Source organism: Chlorocebus sabaeus, chromosome 9, assembly GCF_047675955.1.
Source record: "Chlorocebus sabaeus isolate Y175 chromosome 9, mChlSab1.0.hap1, whole genome shotgun sequence".
NCBI lineage: Eukaryota > Metazoa > Chordata > Mammalia > Primates > Cercopithecidae > Chlorocebus > Chlorocebus sabaeus.
In genome coordinates this window covers 22,345,890-22,364,325 of record NC_132912.1, presented here as the reverse complement: position 1 = coordinate 22,364,325, position 18,436 = coordinate 22,345,890, and the positions used below count along the sequence as shown (strand labels likewise).

General features: G+C 37.8%; 1 protein-coding gene across 2 annotated transcripts in view; it reads right to left on the bottom strand.

Annotated features, from left to right (window-relative positions):
• SPAG6 (sperm associated antigen 6) overlaps positions 1-18,436 on the bottom strand; it is a 66,026-nt gene extending 47,590 nt beyond the window's left edge. The window contains exons 1-2 of one of the 2 annotated variants that reach the window (XM_008002488.3): positions 18,023-18,436; positions 17,841-17,936 (exon numbers count right to left, since the gene is read on the bottom strand). In XM_008002488.3, the coding sequence (XP_008000679.1) occupies positions 17,841-17,936; positions 18,023-18,047 (121 nt within the window). In that variant the 5' untranslated portion in view covers positions 18,048-18,436. The remainder of the gene's footprint in view (positions 1-17,840; positions 17,937-18,022) is intronic. The other variant, XM_008002483.3, reaches the window with a different exon arrangement.

The following is an 18,436-nucleotide window of genomic DNA, read 5'->3' as shown; positions in this document are numbered from 1 at the left end:
ACTAAAAACTAATAGAAATTTAGAAGTACCTAACTGGCCAAGACACAGAATAATACAAGCTATAATTATTAAACATGTAGTACAGCATGGAAATAAGAAAGGCTTTGGATTTAGGTAACAATCCCTGATTCAGCAAGTCCTGTCTATATTACCTGATAGGGTTATCATGAGGCATGCAGAGAAAGGTTGTAGACTATGCTATGATGCCTAGCACAAAAAAAGATAGGGCTCCCCCCAGACTTTGCAAATCTTATCTTTCAAGGCTCATTTCAAGGCCTCACCTGCATATTACCTCCAAATAAATGTCTTGGAGATGAGGAAGCGTATTACTAGTGCTCATCATATTCATCCGAGGGTTGAATGCATAGTAGGTATATCATCATCATCACCACAACAGCAACAAAGTAAAAGTAGCTTATATTTATCAAGGACTTATTATATATAAGCACTGTTCTAAGGACTTTTTCTGTAATAATTCATTTAACTTTTATAACAAAACTGTGAAGCAGGCCCTACTATTTTGTCTATTTTACAGATGAGAAAATTGAAGCTGAGAAAGGTTGTCAAACAACTAATGAATGGTGAAACAAGGTTATATACTTCACACATTTTTCATTGATAATTGTTAAATAACACATATTGAAAACTGAGGAGGTGGGAAGAGAGATACCAATAGTATTTGTATTGTGGTCATTATACTGGATATTCCAGCTCTATTAACTTTGCCTTACTGTAAAATCTGCAAAAGAGTAAACTGCTATTTCTGTTTTAATGATGCTGTTTTAGTCTAATATTACAAGAAAGGTAATGACAGAATTCAAACTATAACAAAGTACCCCTTGACTTTCTACACTTTAATTTACACCAGTCTAATCAATTAGATATCATTAAATCTTTTCTTTAAAAATGTATCCCAGATATACACAAAAGCAAATATTACCAGTATTCTTTTATAGTATTATATGCAGAAACATTTGAAATAGAACAAAAAGAAAACTTTTACAGTAACATCTAAACACTTGATCTTAGCCAAAGGCCGAGAAGCCATTATAGTAACACTTAGGATTAGACTAAAATAAAAGAGTACTAGCAAATAATGTAAGCAGAGAGCAGTGATGCTTATCGCAGACACATTTAATGATGTGACCTATGGATTTTCCTAGTTTCCGATTTTACTTAGTCATTAGTTTTGTGCCTAAGTTGACTAGGTTAGATGATCTTCTATCACCTTGGCAGGTGTGAATACCACGAAGGCTGGTTAGCACTGCAAGCACACAGAGCCCCCTGCCCACACTTGGGTCATAGCTCATGTTCAACAAATCCAGTGTTCATGGGTGTTGCTTATATATTATTATCTATACTGTTTGCTAGAGATAATTTCTGAAATATCTCACAACAAAAGTTTACAGCACAGAACAAGGTATTAGCATCACTACTCAATGTTATAACATAGGTTATCTCAGGAAAGGTGGATTTAAAACAATTGTCCATCTCTTTGTAGTTTGCTTTATTACTTGATTCATTGTTGTTGTTGGTTTTTTACTGGGTAAAATACAAATAAAACAAAAATTACCATTTTAACCATTTTTAAGTTTACAGTTCAGTGGCGTTAAGTACATCCACAATGTGTGACCATCACCACTAACTGCCGAACTGTTTTCCACAGCAGCTCAGCCACTTTACATTCCCATCAGTAAAGTACCAAGGTTCCAATTTCTCTACATCCTCACCAGCACTTGTAATTTTCCATTTAAAAAAAAATAACAGCGGGCTGGGCGCGGTAGCTCACGCCTGTAATCCCAGCACTTTGGGAGGCCGAGGCGGGCGGGTCACGAGGTCAGGAGATGGAGACCATCCTGGCTAACACAGTGAAACCCCGTCTCTACTAAAAATACGAAAATAATTAGCCGGGCATGGTGGCGGGCGCCTGCAGTCCCAGCTACTCGAGAGGCTAAGGCAGGAGAATGGCATGAACCCAGGAGGTGGAGCTTGCAGTAAGCCGAGATCGTCCCACTGCACACCAGCCTGGGTGACAGAGCTAGGCTCCATCTCAAATAAATAAATAAATAAATAAATAACAGCCATCCGAATGTGGATGAGGTAGTGTCTCACTGTGATTTTGATTTGCATTTCCATGGCACTGATAATGCTGAGCATCTTATCTGCTCATTGGCCATTTGTACATCTTCTTTGAAGAAATGTCAGGCCAAGCCCTGTGACCATTTTTGAATTGGGCACAGGGTTTGGCCTGACATTGTGTTGTCATTATCATCGAGCATTACATGTTTTCATTTTTTGTTTTTTGGTTTTTTGGTTTTTTTGAATCATAGCTTTGCTCTGTTGCCTAGGCTGTAGTGCAGTGGTGCAGTCATGGCTCACTGCAGCCTCAACCTCTCAGGTTCAAGCAGTCCTCCCACTTAGCCTTACAAATAACTGAGTGCACCGTACCTGGCTAATTTTTTTTATTTTTTGTAGAGATGGAGGTCTCACTATGTTGCCCAGGTTGGTCTCAAACTCCTGGGCTCAAGAGAACCTCCCATCTTAGCCTCCCACAGAGCTGGAATTACAGGCATGAGCCACTGTGCCTGACCTTACTTCATATTTTTAATAACAAATATGCACTATTATAATTAAAATAAGTCAATACTCTAAAAAAGAAAATCTAAATTTGTTAACATATATTTAAAGTTTCATAATAAATGCATGAATGAGGTAAAAAAAAAAAGTATGCTTAGAATAGCTTTAAAGAATCACAATTAAGTTTCATGTTATTTTTTCCTGATTATTCTGGGCTTTTTATTTTGTTTTTGGGGAGATATATATATATATATATTTGCCCACTTGATATGTTTATGTAAAGGCAGTGGTTTCTCATCTTTTGAAATTTTTCATATTGAATTATATTTTGAATTAAATCTAAAGAACTGTGAACACATATTAAGGATTTAAGAATGAATTAATTTACCTGGCATTCTAATACTTAAAATTATAAGTGTTTGTTATAGTATTTAATCTACCACAAATCTCCCAATTTTAAAAAATTTTAGTTTATAATTAGGAAGTAAAATTAGAAGTAAAATATTTTGCCCTCTCAAAAAGGTATTAACTATTCCATATACCCAAGGGAGTATTTGTTTTTTCTTTTGAGATGGAGTCTCACTTACTCTGTCACCCAGGCTGGTACCATCTTGGCCCACTGCAATCTCTGCCTCCCAGGTTCCAGTGATTCTTCTGCCTCAGCCTTTTAAGTAGCTGAGATTACAGGGATGCACCACCATGCCCAGCCAATTTTTGTATTTTTAGTACAGACGGGGCTTCCCCATGTTGGCCAAGCTGGTCTCAAAACTCCTGAGCTCAAGTGATTTACCCACCTTGGCCTCCCAAAGTGCTGGGATTATAGGCCTGAACCCCCACACCTGGCTGGAATTCTCTTTATTATATATTTTCTCCATGTTTATATTGCACCTGGCTCATTAAATATTAATATAAGGCCAATAAAATGACTCATAATTCTCTTCCTTCTATTTCTATATCCAATGTCAAAGTTAGGCTTATATGTGAAATGTTTCTGCTCTATTATAATTTTCCTATATTGTTTAGTTTAGACAGTAGCACAGAGAATTCTGAAAAATTTTTAAATCTACAAATTTATATAAATAAAAGCTAAAGTGTCCATTTGAAATATCTGTTGGAATAACCTTATTCAATAAATGACCTTCAATAAGGTCATTTTTATTGGAGAAGAAAATAAATTCTCAAAAATAGTACCCCAAATTTCTAGTCCTTAAATTGCCTCTTAGTGTTTCATAATTATCAGTCCCCATGTGCTTCTCTTCCTCTAAAGAGACATGTTTTTACCTCTTACACATATTAAACATGGAGACTTTGTTATTCTAACTACAAGTTCCTCTTAAAAATACAGATAAATATTCAAGGAAACTGCAAAAAAAATGGTGACAATGGAAGGAAGGGAAGGAAGGAAGGAAGGAAGGAAGGAAGGAAGGAAGGAAGGAAGGAAGGAAGGAAGGAAGGAAGGAAAAAAGAAATTTTTCTTACCTGTCTGTCCATTAGGTAGCCAGAAATCCATGGTGAGTGAATGCATGGAAATTTACAGTTCACAAATTAAAGTAGTCTGAATAGTTGCCACAATATCTGATAAACAAGGCCTCTAGTAAGGAGCAAATGACATCACTGGGGTTCAGCTGAAGGACTCAACATATACTATGTAATATTATATTCAATACTAAAAATAACAATTCACATATTAAACTCAATTATCTATAAAAACAATTGTCTGCTCTATGAAAACTGATGAAAGTATGTGAAAATATTTTTGAAATTTAACTTAAAGATAAATCTTTACAATGCTCCTATACATATAATTTATAGCTTTGAGTTCTTGTCTATTTTTCTTATTCTAGTGCTATACTGAAAACACTACTTTTGTTTTTGTTTTGTTTTGCTTTGTTTTGTTTTGTTTGAGACATGGTTTTGCCATGTTGCCCTGGCTGGTCTTGAACTCCTGGACTCCCAAAGTATTGGGATTACAGGTGTGAGCCACCATACCTGGCCTGAAAACACTGCTTTTAATTCCCACATTGCAATCCAGTTATGAAAAAAACAAAAACAAGAAGCCACTCAAAAACAAACAAACAAAGAGCCACACTGATCCTGTCCACAGTCATTCATTCAAAAAAGATATCAGGGCTAACCATGCAGCAAGCAATAGGAATAATATATGACTTAAGGTTTCTTGACACCTACTGTCAAGAAACTAATAGTCTAGTGAAGGAGATTATAAAATACCCTCAAAACAATCACAACTTTTTCATTTAATTTGTTATAACACAATGCAGGCCAAATTATTTTATTTTGCATGCCAGTGACATATAGAAATCATCAGGAAGAAAATGTCAAGTTTTTCCAATGACAAAAAACACCTCATTCATTCTTATATTTCAAGCGTATAATTTATATACATATTACCTCAGTCTGCTGTTTTACAAAGACATTTAACATTGCAACTTTGTTCCTTTAAAAACAAGTATTGCCCCCAACAAGTTTACCTATGTAACAAATCTGCACATGTACCCCTGAACTCAAAATAAAAGTTAAATGAAAAATAAAACAAACAGTATCTGCAAACTGGGCCTTCAGTCCACTTATGTCATAGTAAAGTTATCTTGTTGCCCTGGTTATCTCTAACCTGCTTTGTTAATTTTTTTATCATGGCAAAATATACATAACAAAAATTATCAATTAAACCATTTTAAAGTGTACAATTAAGTGGCATTGAGTACATTTACAGTGTTGTGCAACCACCACCACTATCCATGTCCAGAACTTTTTCATTATCCCTAACAGAAACTCCATACCCAGCTGGGTGCTGTGGCTCATACCTTTAATCCCAGCACTTTGGGAGGCTGAGGCAGGAGAATCACTTGAACTGGGGAGGTGGAGGTTGCAGTGGGCAGAGACGGTGCCACTGCACTCCAACATGGGTGACAGAGTGAATGAGACTCCATTTCAAACAAAATCAATCATAAAGTTATAAAATATGTTAGATATTTGTTACTATAAATTTTACAAAGCTTTAAAAATTCAAATTCCAATAATATGCTTCATTTTAATCTAAAGCTACATTCTATGCAACCACTTACTATGAAACTGCTACTACAGTTCATTCAAGTTTTACAACAAGTGATTTTTGCACAAAATTAACCAATTACACAGTAAAGGATTCACCTTTCACTGTCAATATTACCATCTGACTCAGGCATTCTTTCTGGGGTCCAATAAGAAAGAATATAATAGAAACTTCATGCTTTACAAACAGAAGGAAGCTTACATGACTGCCCATGTTGAGAGACAACAGAGTAAGGTGGTTAAAAGCATTAATCTAGAGGAAAACTAATTAGGTTCAAATCTGGACTCTGCCACTTCTTAGCTGAGGGACCTTGGCAAGACTACTTAACATCTCTGTGCCTCAGTTCCCTCAAATTCTAGGACTACTCACACAGTTATTGTAAGAATTAGATAAAATTTCTAGGCCGGGCGCGGTGGCTCAAGCCTGTAATCCTAGCACTTTGGGAGGCCGAGAGGGGTGGATCACGAGGTCAGGAGATCGAGACCATCCTGGCTAACACGGTGAAACCCCATCTCTACTTAAAAAATACAAAAAACTAGCTGGGCGAGGTGGTGGGCGCCTGTAGTCCCAGCTACTCTGGAGGCTGAGGCAGGAGAATGGTGTGAACCCGGGAGGCGGAGCTTGCAGTGAGCTGAGATCCGGCCACTGCACTCCAGCCTGGGCAACAGAGCAAGACTCCATCTCAAAAAAAAAAAAAAAAAAAAAAATTTGTAAGGTGCTAGGAAGATTAGAACAAAATAAACACCATCAAGTGCTTGATAAATAAAAATGCTAAAGAAATCAGTTCCCTAAATTTACTATATTTTCATCAACATAATTTTATTATTAGTGAGTGAATGACTCATTAATTAATACCATCCATTGTAATGAAGAACTATTAAAAGTTCAATGGCCCCTGGGGAATTCTTGAATTGGTTGATTTGGTTTCTTCCAGCCTTTATTGATTATATACCTCTGGCCATTGTTCCTGCATTTGATTAAGAAATCACAGATTTTGGTATCGCATATCTATTTGCCTTGTTTTCTTGAAATACTTCTTCAGACATAAAGTCAATTGTGATTTAGGGTGTTATCCCTTATAATACACAAAAAGTCCTGTAACTTATTTAAAGTGTCAGAATGAATCACAAAAAGTATGGCCTTTTTACATAGAATTCAACTGTAATAGTAAATAATTTAAGAAATAATTCCCCATGGGAAAGCAACACAGGGGAAATGACACTGAAGATGAGATCTGAAGGCTCTCAGGCAGACTTTACCTCCCTGCTGAAAAACTTGGAGGGGATGGAGAGAGAAAGGATCGAAGAGTATTGCACCCAGAAGGAACTATATAAACAAAGAGCAAAAACAGTTTGATATGTTGACAAAACTGAGAATGCAGTGTGACTATAGTGCAAGAAGGGAGACAGGAAGCTGGAGAAAGAAGGCTAAAAGATAAATTGAGACAAAAGTCCTGAAGTATCCAGTAAACTATTTTAAGTATTTTGAACTTTATCTGAACATTGATGTCAGTGCAGTAACAGGATCAAAATCACAGTTTGTAAAGAAGGATCACTCTGATTACAGTGGGGAAAAAGGATGACAAGGGACAAGATGAGAGGCAGGGAAGACCACTTAGGAAACTATCATAGCTACCGAGCCAGATATGAAGATAGCCTGGAGAATGGTAATGGCAAAAGGAAAGGTGAAAGTGAAAGCTCTAAGGAGATATTCAGAAGACAAACTGATTATTGGAAAGGAATCAGTGGTATTTCCAAGTTTCTGGCTTGGTCAAAGGATGTATGGTTGTTGCCCACTGTTGAAGAAGCCTCAATAAATTCACCGTGGCTTGAAACATAAAATGGGAGGAGTGAGGCAGCTAGGAAGTTTACTTGGGGTCAGATCAAATTTGGCTGTAGGCCAAACTAAGATTTTCTGATTTTAAGGGGAATGGAAAGTCACTGGGGAGCTTTACTGTTTGCCCCACTTACTCTCAGGGAAATTAATAAAAATGAAAACTTTGAATAATTCCAGGTCCACCATGTATAGCTGTGCAGGATGTGCACTGCACAAATCCAAGGAACACCATTCACATAGATTGATATAAATGGCACCCCTGAAGTTGTGCAAAGCACAGCACAGCAGCCATCCTTGACACAGCATGTTATATGGTTCTCCAGTTTGTGTGAATAAATGTCTTATATCCCAAGTAAAATAATAAACCTCTCTAGGCCAGAGCTTATGTTTTAAACTTCTTTTCTATTCTTCAAGTGACCTAGCATAGGTAATTTGTAATTTGTTCTCAATATACAGCTAGCCCAACACTTGTGGTAATGGACCTAGAAACCATCATCCACTTTGATTTTACTACTACAACCATTACATATTCTCCTGTTACAGTGTAAGTTTAATTATACTTACCAACCTTACTCTAATACATTTTTAAATATTTCTATAACAAATTATGATATTTATATGACAATTTTTACTGAACCAAGTTTCACAACACTGATGAATTGTATAACATGATCTCATTTCCTTCACTGGTCATTTTTTACTTAAAATTATTTGTGTTCCTCCCCTGCCTGTTTTTAGAATAAGAATTTTCAGGCCTTGATTTGGTTTTTTTCAGCCTTTATTGATTATCTACCTCTGGCCATTGTTCCTGCATTTGATTAAGAAATCACAGATTTTGGTATCACATATCTATTTGCCTTGTTTTCTTGAAATACTTCTTCAGACATAAAGTCAATTGTGATTTAGGGCATTATCCCTTATAACACACAAAAAGTCCTATAATTTATTTAAAGTGTCAGAATGAATCACAAAAAGTATGGTCTTTTTACATAGAATTCAATTGTAATAGTAAATAATTCAAGAAACTATTATGAGCAAGAATAATCTATTTTCTCCTTTGAAATTTATTCTCATTAGCTATAGTATCTTCCAAGTTTTGTTTGGTGATTCAGTGTTGATTCAGTTGTTTGTGAGGAAAGGACTACCATACCTGATATATCATTTTGAGTGGCAAAGGCTGAGAGGAATATGGGATAGGGACCAGCACATCATAAATTCATTCACTTATTTAGCAAACACTTATATAGCATTTCCCATGTGCCAGGTACCTCTCTAAGAAATTTACAAATAGTAACCCATGTAACCCTCATTACAATCCAGTGAGGTAGATGCTCTTCATGGCTCGAGTCTATGCTCTCCCGTTTCTCCTCCCTGCTGTCTATTACAGCCCATTTGCCAAGAAAAACTGGCCTATGAGCCAGGTTTGGAATGTATACCAAAGGGTATAGTCTGTTGAATTCATATTATTTCTACCATTAGCATTAATCATAACTGTCTTCCATTGGTACTGTATGAAACCAAAATTTAATTCATTTTTTCAGTGCAACTGTCTGACTCTTTTCTTTTTTTTTCGAGATGGAGTCTTACTCTGTCACCCAGGCTGGAGTGCAGTGGCACGATCTCAACTCACTGCAACCTCCGCCTCCCAGGTGTCTCAGCCTCCCGAGTAGCTAGGATTATACGCGCCAACCACATCTGGCTAATTTTTGTATTTTTAGTAGAGATGGGGTTTTACCACGTTGGCCAGGCTGGTCTCGAACTCCTAACCTCAGGTGATCCACTCACCTTGGCCTCCCAAAATGCTGAGATTACAGGCGTGAGCCACCACACCTGGCCAGCTGTCTCTTGATTAGGTCCCAGCCATCACTGTCTGTCTGTGAGATTCTCAACTGAGTGAGATTTAGAACATGAAAGCTATGCAAAGTTGGATTTGCATTATACTCTAGATAAAATGACTGGAACTTAACATATTTACAATTACATGAGGAAATATAAAATGGGCTTTTACTATACTTTTCAAATGAACATGTTAGTTCCACATATCCAAATCTTTCTTTCCAGCTATCTCTCTCCTGAGCTCTAGCACTGTACATCACCATAGTCACTGACGCATGGATATTCCAGACACGCTTCAACCACTGAAGAGTAAAATCACCATTTCTCTCTGCTCTTTGCATCCTTTCTCTACAGATGAATGGTGCTAATGTGTCCAAGCAACCAAAAGTCCAGGAGTCATCTTGAAGTAATCTCTCACCTTACCTGCCCCAACCCCTACTCCTAAGTCACCGAGTCCTGCAGATGTTACCTCTTTAATATGTCTTATCCAACATGACTGCTATAGCAAAAATGAGCACCCACTCTCCTGATCCTGATTTAACCCCCTCCTATCTACTCTCCAAAACACTGCTAAAATTGCCTTTCTAAAACACAAAGTGGATCCCATGATTCTCCCAATTAAAACACTTCAATGGCTTTCCATCAATTTCAGGAGAAATCTAAACCTCATATGAGGCCCTTCATAATTAGGCTTGTTTCTTCTCCAACCATGACTGACTCTCCTCTCCTTGCCCTATTATCCTGAGCTCCAGTCATACTAAACATTGGCCTTTTCCATCGGCACAACCTTTTCTCTTGTCTTCGTGCCTTTACACATAATGGTCCCTCTACCTGAATGCCATTTCATCTGGCTAACTCCCAGGAAATTCAGCACAGTATCTGTGTGATTATATACCTCCTCCTAGATGTCTCCCTTGAACAATATCCCTCATTCCCAAATCTTGAGTAAGGTGCCCTTCAAATAAACAATAATTTATATGTCTCTCCATTAGCAAATAAGCCACTTAAGCACAGGGACTATGCCTCCTATTTTTGCAGGGTCAGCATCTAAACATCCATCTGGCACTTGGACACTCAATAAATGTTAATTGAATAATGTATAAACCAGCTGTGAAAATTAATGTGCAATTTTATCTCTTTTCTGGTAAATTTTAGTTAAAATAAAAGCAAAATCAGTAATATTGTGTTCACAGTTATTTTCTTTTTAGATACAAGAAGTCAGGTACGTACATAGCACTATTAACATAAATTCATAAAGTTTTAAGGAACTCAAGTGGATCAAACTGTTTCCTCACCTAAAATCACCCCATACCATGTAGACAAAACTCTATTTTAATTTGAAAGTCTTTTTAGAAAGCTGCCAATGTTGAATTAGTCCTGTCTTCTTTTACTAATGTGTTTTCTCTTTTACAGTAAATACCTAATTACATCCATCTGTTTGCAGAAGACTGAAATCAGAAATGGGGCAGCACAGAGAATAAACAGGACAGTACTAACAGGATTATTTGCTCCAAGAGTTTTCATGGGTAACACGCCAAGAGAAAATGTACGGAAAGCAATCAGTTTGAAAAATCTATCTTTAGATAGAATTAATGTTTTATTTTACTCACACTTCACTACTCTAAAATATTTGAAATAGTTTACTCCAAAATATTAATCTATGTATACAAAGGTACGTACACAGTGCCATCTCCCCTATGCAGTGGGGAGGAGAACTGATATTGTATCAGAAATGTAGGTTAAAGATAGCTGCTGTAACTGAGTTCTGAACAGAGCACTGTTTCCTGACAGCAAAAGTAAAAAGGAAAACATTTTGTGAAATAAAAATAAGCAGGAACATGTTTTTCCTGAGATTTCATATCTAGCACCTATATATTATATATTATACCTATACCATGTAATACTTAATAAATATTTTGTTGCCGGGTGTGGTGGCTCACGCCTGCAATCCCAGCACTTTGGGAGGCCCAGGCGGGCAGATCACCTGAGGTCAGGAGTTCAAGACCAGCCTGGTGAAACCCCATCTCTACTAAAAGTACAAAAATTAGCCGGGTGTGGTGGCACATGCCTGTAATCCAAGCTACTAGGAAGGCTGAGGCAGGAGAATCACTTGAACCCGGGAGGTGGAGGTTGCAGTGAGCAGAGATCGCACCATTGCACTCCAGCCTGGGTGACAAGAGTGAAACTCCATCTCAAAAACATAAATATTTGTTGAATATATAATTATATCTTCATATTACAAATTTAACAAGATAGACAATGTCTTCACAGACTTATAGCAGCTACTGGAAAATCTAAGCATCTATTTCTTAAAATAATCCCTCAATTTTTTAAAAAAAGGGGGCTATATTATTAAACTAAGTCTACAAAGACATTTATATGGGAAACTAATATAATCTAGCCTATGAATATACTTTAATAGTGATTCTAACTTGACACAGGTATAGAACACAGAATATTTAGAAAAGTGAATAGAGACCATTTCATTTAGACACACACACACACACGCACACATATATCACTTGTTTTCAGCAAGACTTTTAACAGAAACTGAATAAACAATAAATTTCAAATTGAGCCATCCTTATGAAAGAAAGCATGGAGTATATGGGAAAATCAAGATTTAACTTTGAAAATTAGGGAGGCCTGACTTGTATTTGCACAGGCCATTCCACCCACTACAAGACAAGGCCAAATTTTTTCTCAAGATGTAGCCCTGAATTTCTCCTAAGGCCAGTACAACCACTCAACAGAAATCCCAAAGTTCTGCCCCCATGAACAAAAAGTACTTCACACAAAGCATGATTAAAAAGCAAGAAATGTTAAGTATATACTCACATCAATCAATCAACAAACACCAAGTGCCTCTCACTTCACTGTATTCTACCCCTGGGTATTCTCAAAAGTCCAGGAGAGCAGTCAGTGAGTCACAGGCAGCTGACGGCCCAAGGCTCTGAAAAATTCTCCTCTAGCCTGCACTTCATGCAGACAGGGTCTCAGTCCAAGGTAGTCTCTGCAGGACTGCCTTGGTTCCCAACTTCCGGTGGATTACAAACTTTCCTCTGGGTGCATTTAAAGAGCTCCTGGTTTGTTAAGATTCTAATTAGAAGCCCAAGGAAGCCTAAAGGCCCTCTGGAGTTCTGAGGCCAGCTTAAACACTAAATACTACTCCCACTCCCTCAAACCTGCAGGAATTTATCAATTAAAGTTAGCCTTCTGTATCTGGCCTCCACTCAAACTCCCACAATAGTCCTCAAGGAGACCTCCAAAGCCACCAAATTTCCCAGTTATTGGACAGCCATTGGTACTCAAATACCTAAAGACAGCACTTGTTTCAACAGTTAAAACCAAGGTTTATTAGGAATTCCTAGAATCACATAATATAGTTTACTAATACATACAAGTTAAGGTAGAAAGAGCACAAAATGAGGCAATATTAAAAATGAGCTCTAGTTCCAGTTTGGGCCCTAACTCACTTTGTGAAGAGAACAATTATCCAACCTGTGGATGTGAAAACAATTACTACTTCAAAAAACTTTTCTTCCTCATTCAGTTACTCCTTCCTTCATCCTATTTAATCATTTTGATTTTGCTAGGCATGGAATTTATGCATAGCATAATGGGGTTAGTGGGGTTAGTAGGGAAAACAGAAATACTAGGAGCAAGGGTAGCATAAATCAAGAGATTTAATTTACTGTGAGGGTTCAGGCAAGATTTCCTTGAGGAATCAGCACCAAAACACAGCCATAAAGACTGAGTAGAAATTAGTTGGTCAAATAAGTATAGGGAAAGATTCCAAGCAGAAGTGCAAAGGTCCTGAAACCTCATTCAAATGTAAAGTAGGATTATGGCATACCTAAATAACTTTTCAAAAACTTTTGAAAATATCAAAACTTTAATCTGTAAAATTTAACCTACGAAATTTGCTATTTGTAAGCCTCACCTTTCTTATAGGCTCATCTACAGCTTGGATTTTTTTTAATTGTCCATTTTTTTTCTAAGGAAACAATGAGAGCCTAACCCTGACTCTATTATTTTCTACTATGTACCAGTGCTTAGCTAACAAAACAGATCAATGCCATGTAGGAACAGTGGTTTGGAACACTGAATAAAACTCTGACTTAAGCTTTTGTTTTTAGAACATATTGTTTGGTGCATACAAAATCAGAATGTGTATAGTTTCCACTTAAACATATGTAACAAACCTCTCTATCCCTATCTTTTAAAAATAAGTTAGTGTTTTGAGTTAATTATCGTTCACATTCACAACTGCTAAGACTCCTTTCATAGCAAAAAAAAAAAAAAAAAAAAAAAAAGTCAAACTTAAATAGCATGATTGGTTTAATTTTTTGTAGTTGCTTTGTTATTTTTATTTTGTTTCAATATCCTTTGGAACAGCAAGTTTGTAAGAGGATCATAACACATGTACATATCAAAGTATGTCTTAAATACATGATAAATGCTTACTCAGGGTTTTTCCTTCTCATAGCATATTAAGGGGCACTAGATAGTTAATCTGGAGCTTTTATCCTGCTCCAGATACATGTAATCTAAAATTACTTTATGTCAACAACATATTTGACTTATTTTCTTGAATGCTGAACCCATTAAATTGACTCAATCTGAAAATTAGCTTCATACAGGTGCACATGTAAAGTGTTATACAAACTTATTTATTCCTACTCTTCTGAAAATGTTCATAACTACTGATTTGCTGTGTTTTACTATAGGTTGTAATATGTGAAATTTTGAGTAATATTTTAAACTTTACCCCACTTATATAAATAGCTGGTTCAGGAAAAGTTTATTTTATACAGCTAAGTTTAAAAGTCATTTTCTTGGAGCTTTTATTAGTGTATTTCGAAAGACCTCCTAAACAGAACTAAAAGTGGCCTGGTATTCCAATAAGCCACAAAACATGTTTTTTATATTTTATAACTAACAAAACACTTCCAATTGCTGAAATTTTACATTTCTTAGAAGCAACAATGTATTGTCTCTACTATTATAGTCACGTGTTACTAATTATTCAGACAGGGGAAGTATCAAAATTTGTTTTTAAATAGCTGCAAGAGGTAATGGTTCGAATACAGAATTTGAGAGTACATAGAGAAATTTTATAACATTAAACTTTTTAATCGTTCATATGTGTTCTTTTAATTTAGAAGGAATAAAACCTCAGTGAGGAAAAAAAAAACACCTCAAGGTTATAGATGCTTTGTACACAGTTCTTTATAGTAATAATTTTGCTTAGAAATCAAACTTACTGCCCAGGCATGGTGGCTCACGCCTGTAATCCCAGCACTTTGGGAGGCTGACGCGGGTGGATCATTTGAGGTCAGGAGTTCAAGACCAGCCTGGCCAACATGGTGAAACCCTTTCTCTACTAAAAAAAAAAAAAAAAAATTACCCAGGCGTGGTGGCACACACCCATAATCCCAGCTACTCGGGAGGCTGAGGCAGGAGAATCACTTGAGCCTGAGAGGCAGAGGTTGCACTGAGCCGTGATAGTGCCACTGGACTCCAGTCTGGGCGACAGAGTGAAACCCTGTCTCAAAAACAAACAAACAAAAAAACAAAAAAAAGAAATCAAACTTACTGTTTTGCAAATAACTCTGAAGAAAAGATCTTGCAACATACTTTGTCTGCTTTGGCAATTACTTTGGACATATTTAATACGGCAAATTCTCTTATTAGCATATCAAAAACACAATAAAAAAGATCAGAGACTTGAAATAAATACTCCACTGACAATTTTCACCTTTAATATTCCTTTCACATAGAATAATTTGAAATATTCTTAATGAAGGAATTACTGGTTTGATCATGATGCCTATATGGAAAATTCTTTTTATATTATCTTGGATCCATGATATATATTTACTTAGCATATTGGAGGGAAAAGTGAGAAAACAAACAAAATCTTCCTAGATATGTAGACAGTATGTCAAAGTCAGGAGTAAAATGCATTGGTATCTTAAGCTACCAAAATGAAGGCATTTGCCTGAAAAAATGGTTGATCATAATGTAGAATTGATTTATACAGACTGAGGCTCATTCTAAAGCACTTTTAAATTCATTGTAATTTTTTAAAAGAACAAAATCATTTCAATGGTTAATTGACTATTAAGAAAGAAAACTGGCCTGGCCAGGCAAGGTGGCTCACGCCTGTAATCCCAACACTTTGGGAGACCAAGGCGGGTGGATCATGAGGTCAAGAGATCGAGACCATCCTGGCCAATATGGTGAAACCCTGTCTCTACTAAAAATACAAAAATTAGCTGGGCGTAGTGGTGCGCACCTGTAGTCTCAGCTACTCAGGAGGCTGAGGCAGGAAAATGGCTTGAACCTGGGAGGTAGAGGTTGTAGTGAGCCGAGATCATGCCACTGCACTCCAGCCTGGCAACAGAGCAAGACTCTGTCTCAAAGAAAAAAAAAAAAAGAAAGAAAGAAAAGTTTTCATAACAAAGTTTACAGGTTATTTTTTAATCAAAAGAATAAATACATTGAAATATTCATTCTCTAAAATTGCTAAAAGAACACTTGAATTGAATCTAGATAACATGAAATATGTTAAAAGTAAGTTCCTCAGGAAAAGAAACATTTTAGCATGCTACCCAGATACTAGTCAAGTGCAGAGAATTTCAAAACATAAAGTTATATTCCTTTCATATTTGTCTTTCCTAAGCCAGACCATAAGTGTAGAATCTTATATCTAAGCCACTTATACTGTCAGTTTGGATTAAATTCCATTGTGAACTCTACATTGCACTCTTATGGGAGGAGCTAACCTGTCACTACTAACTAAAACATTATACTCCATATCTTAAATGTATACTTTAACATCTCAGTATTAAAATTTAAAAATAATATCAATTATTTTCTTATTTTAAAAGTTTTAGTTTGGCCCTATTCATATTGTCCAGAAAGTAAATCTTTGTTAAGTAGTAAGTGTCCATTCACAAAGGCCATTGAGAGTGACTGCGAGAAAAAACTTTAAAAGTTTACACTTTAAAACGTACTTTTAAATGCACTTCTAAAATGTAACATATTCTAATACCTTAGTCTGTGTTAGTCTGTGTATATGAAATACTGTGTGCCCGGTATTGTTCTGGGTACCTTGAGGAGTACGAGTGCACACACATACACACAGAATATAGAAAATTAACCCATATAAAACAACTATAGAACAAAGGATTATCAATTCTGAAATGACAAAATTTTAGAAATGGAGAACAGATTAGTGTTTGCCCAGGGTTAGGGACAGCAGGAGGTGTGTGTGGCTATAAAAGAGCAACAGAGAGGATCCTTGTGATTATGAAAGTGTTCTGTATCTTGACTGTGCTGGTGGTGGATACATATGGAATAAAATTCTATAGGACAAAACACACACACACGAACAATTAAAAGGAGGAAACCTAAATAAGATCAATGAATTTTTATCAATGTCAATGTCCTCCTTGTGATATTGCACTAGTTTTGAAAAATGTTACCATTGTGGGCAACTGAGTAAAGGATACACGGGATCACTCTGTATTATCCCTCACAGTTGTGAATCTACAATTATCTCAAACTAAAATGCTTTTAGATTATAAAATACACTTTATTGTAAATACATGCCCCCCAATAAAAACACACAAGGAATGAATGTCAAAAATCCTAGTGACAAAACGAAGTATCACATAGGTGCAGTAGTAATTCCCCTCAAAGAAACCCAGAGTAATCATTACACCTTAAGTATTCTTAATATCAATATGTTCTTAATTTTTTAAATTATGTGTTAAAGATCACATCCTATAAACTGAAGATTTCTCATGACACAGTAGTGATAAAATGTTACCTTACAGTTCAGATGATGGTAGAATCATCCAAAAAAAAAAAAAAAGAAGAAGAAGAAGAACCATCTTTCTCTTATCAGTTTATGTTATGAGATAAGAAGATCTCTCTCCCTCTCTCTCCCCCTCTCACATCTGCAAGAGTTCGGACTGAGGACTACAATGAACGCGCCACAAGGATTTCGCAAAGTCTGGTCTCTATCTACTTTGAATTTCTTAGAAAAAATTTAAGCATATCATTCCTTTTTCACCAAAGCAAGACGAGAAATCACGTGTAAACCACTGGAATTGCTTTGCGGTGAGGAAGTCGAAGGTGATCAAAGGCAGGGTGACACACAAAATGGCACTTGGATATAATGGGTCTCATTAGGGTAGAGTCCCATTCACGTAAAATGACTTCCAGGCAATTCCTAGGGCCTCGACTTTCAACCTGACATTTGCCTGTGTGCAATGAAGATGGAAATAGTGACATCGGGTACCTCCCACACCCATCTGGAAGCTTCACCCTCTCGGCCTGAACCCCAAAGACCCGCTGAAAAGAATGGATGCTTTTGCGAACTCCCGTTCCCACCCTGCGGCTCCCCAAGAGCTCCACGGGCAGGGGAGCGGGGCGGAGGCGTCGGGGACTCGGTGCGCGGGGCGAGGCCGGTGATAGGGGGCGACGAGGGTTCGGGCTCCAGGCTCACCCGCGTTCTGCAGCGTCTCGATGTTTTGGGGTCTGGTCGCCAGCTCCGCCACCATCTGCACGAACTGCGTCCTGGCCTTCTGATATTGCTCAAACACTGCGGGAGAGAGAGTCGGTGGACCCCGCCGCACCCGGATCTCCTAGCTGCCAGCCCGTCAAGGCGCCTGACCACCCCGGCCCTACCTTGCAGCACCTGCCTCTGACTCATGACGCCCCCGCCACGGTCTCCCCTCCTTGAGCTCTGCGGGGAAGCGGCTCGGCCTGCGAGTCAGCCCAGAGGGCAATCTTGGCGACGACTCGGCCTCCGACGGGAGCCCCTTCTCTGTGTACTAGCGTCTCCCGGGCAACCTACCGGAACCGGAATGCGGCCGTCTTGCGGCAACGGCCAGTCCCGGGCGTGACGTCATGGCCGCGGTGCCTGTGCTCACTGCGCGGGGCGGCAACGCGAAGACGCCCGAGCTGGAGGACTCGGACTGCAGGGACTCTCGGCGCGCCAGGCTCGCGGAGCCGCTGGGACGTGGCGCGCCGTCGAGTGTCCCTCCACCGCCTGGAGGTCGGAGCTCTTTACAAAGCGACCCCAGATCGGCGAGGTGTCCT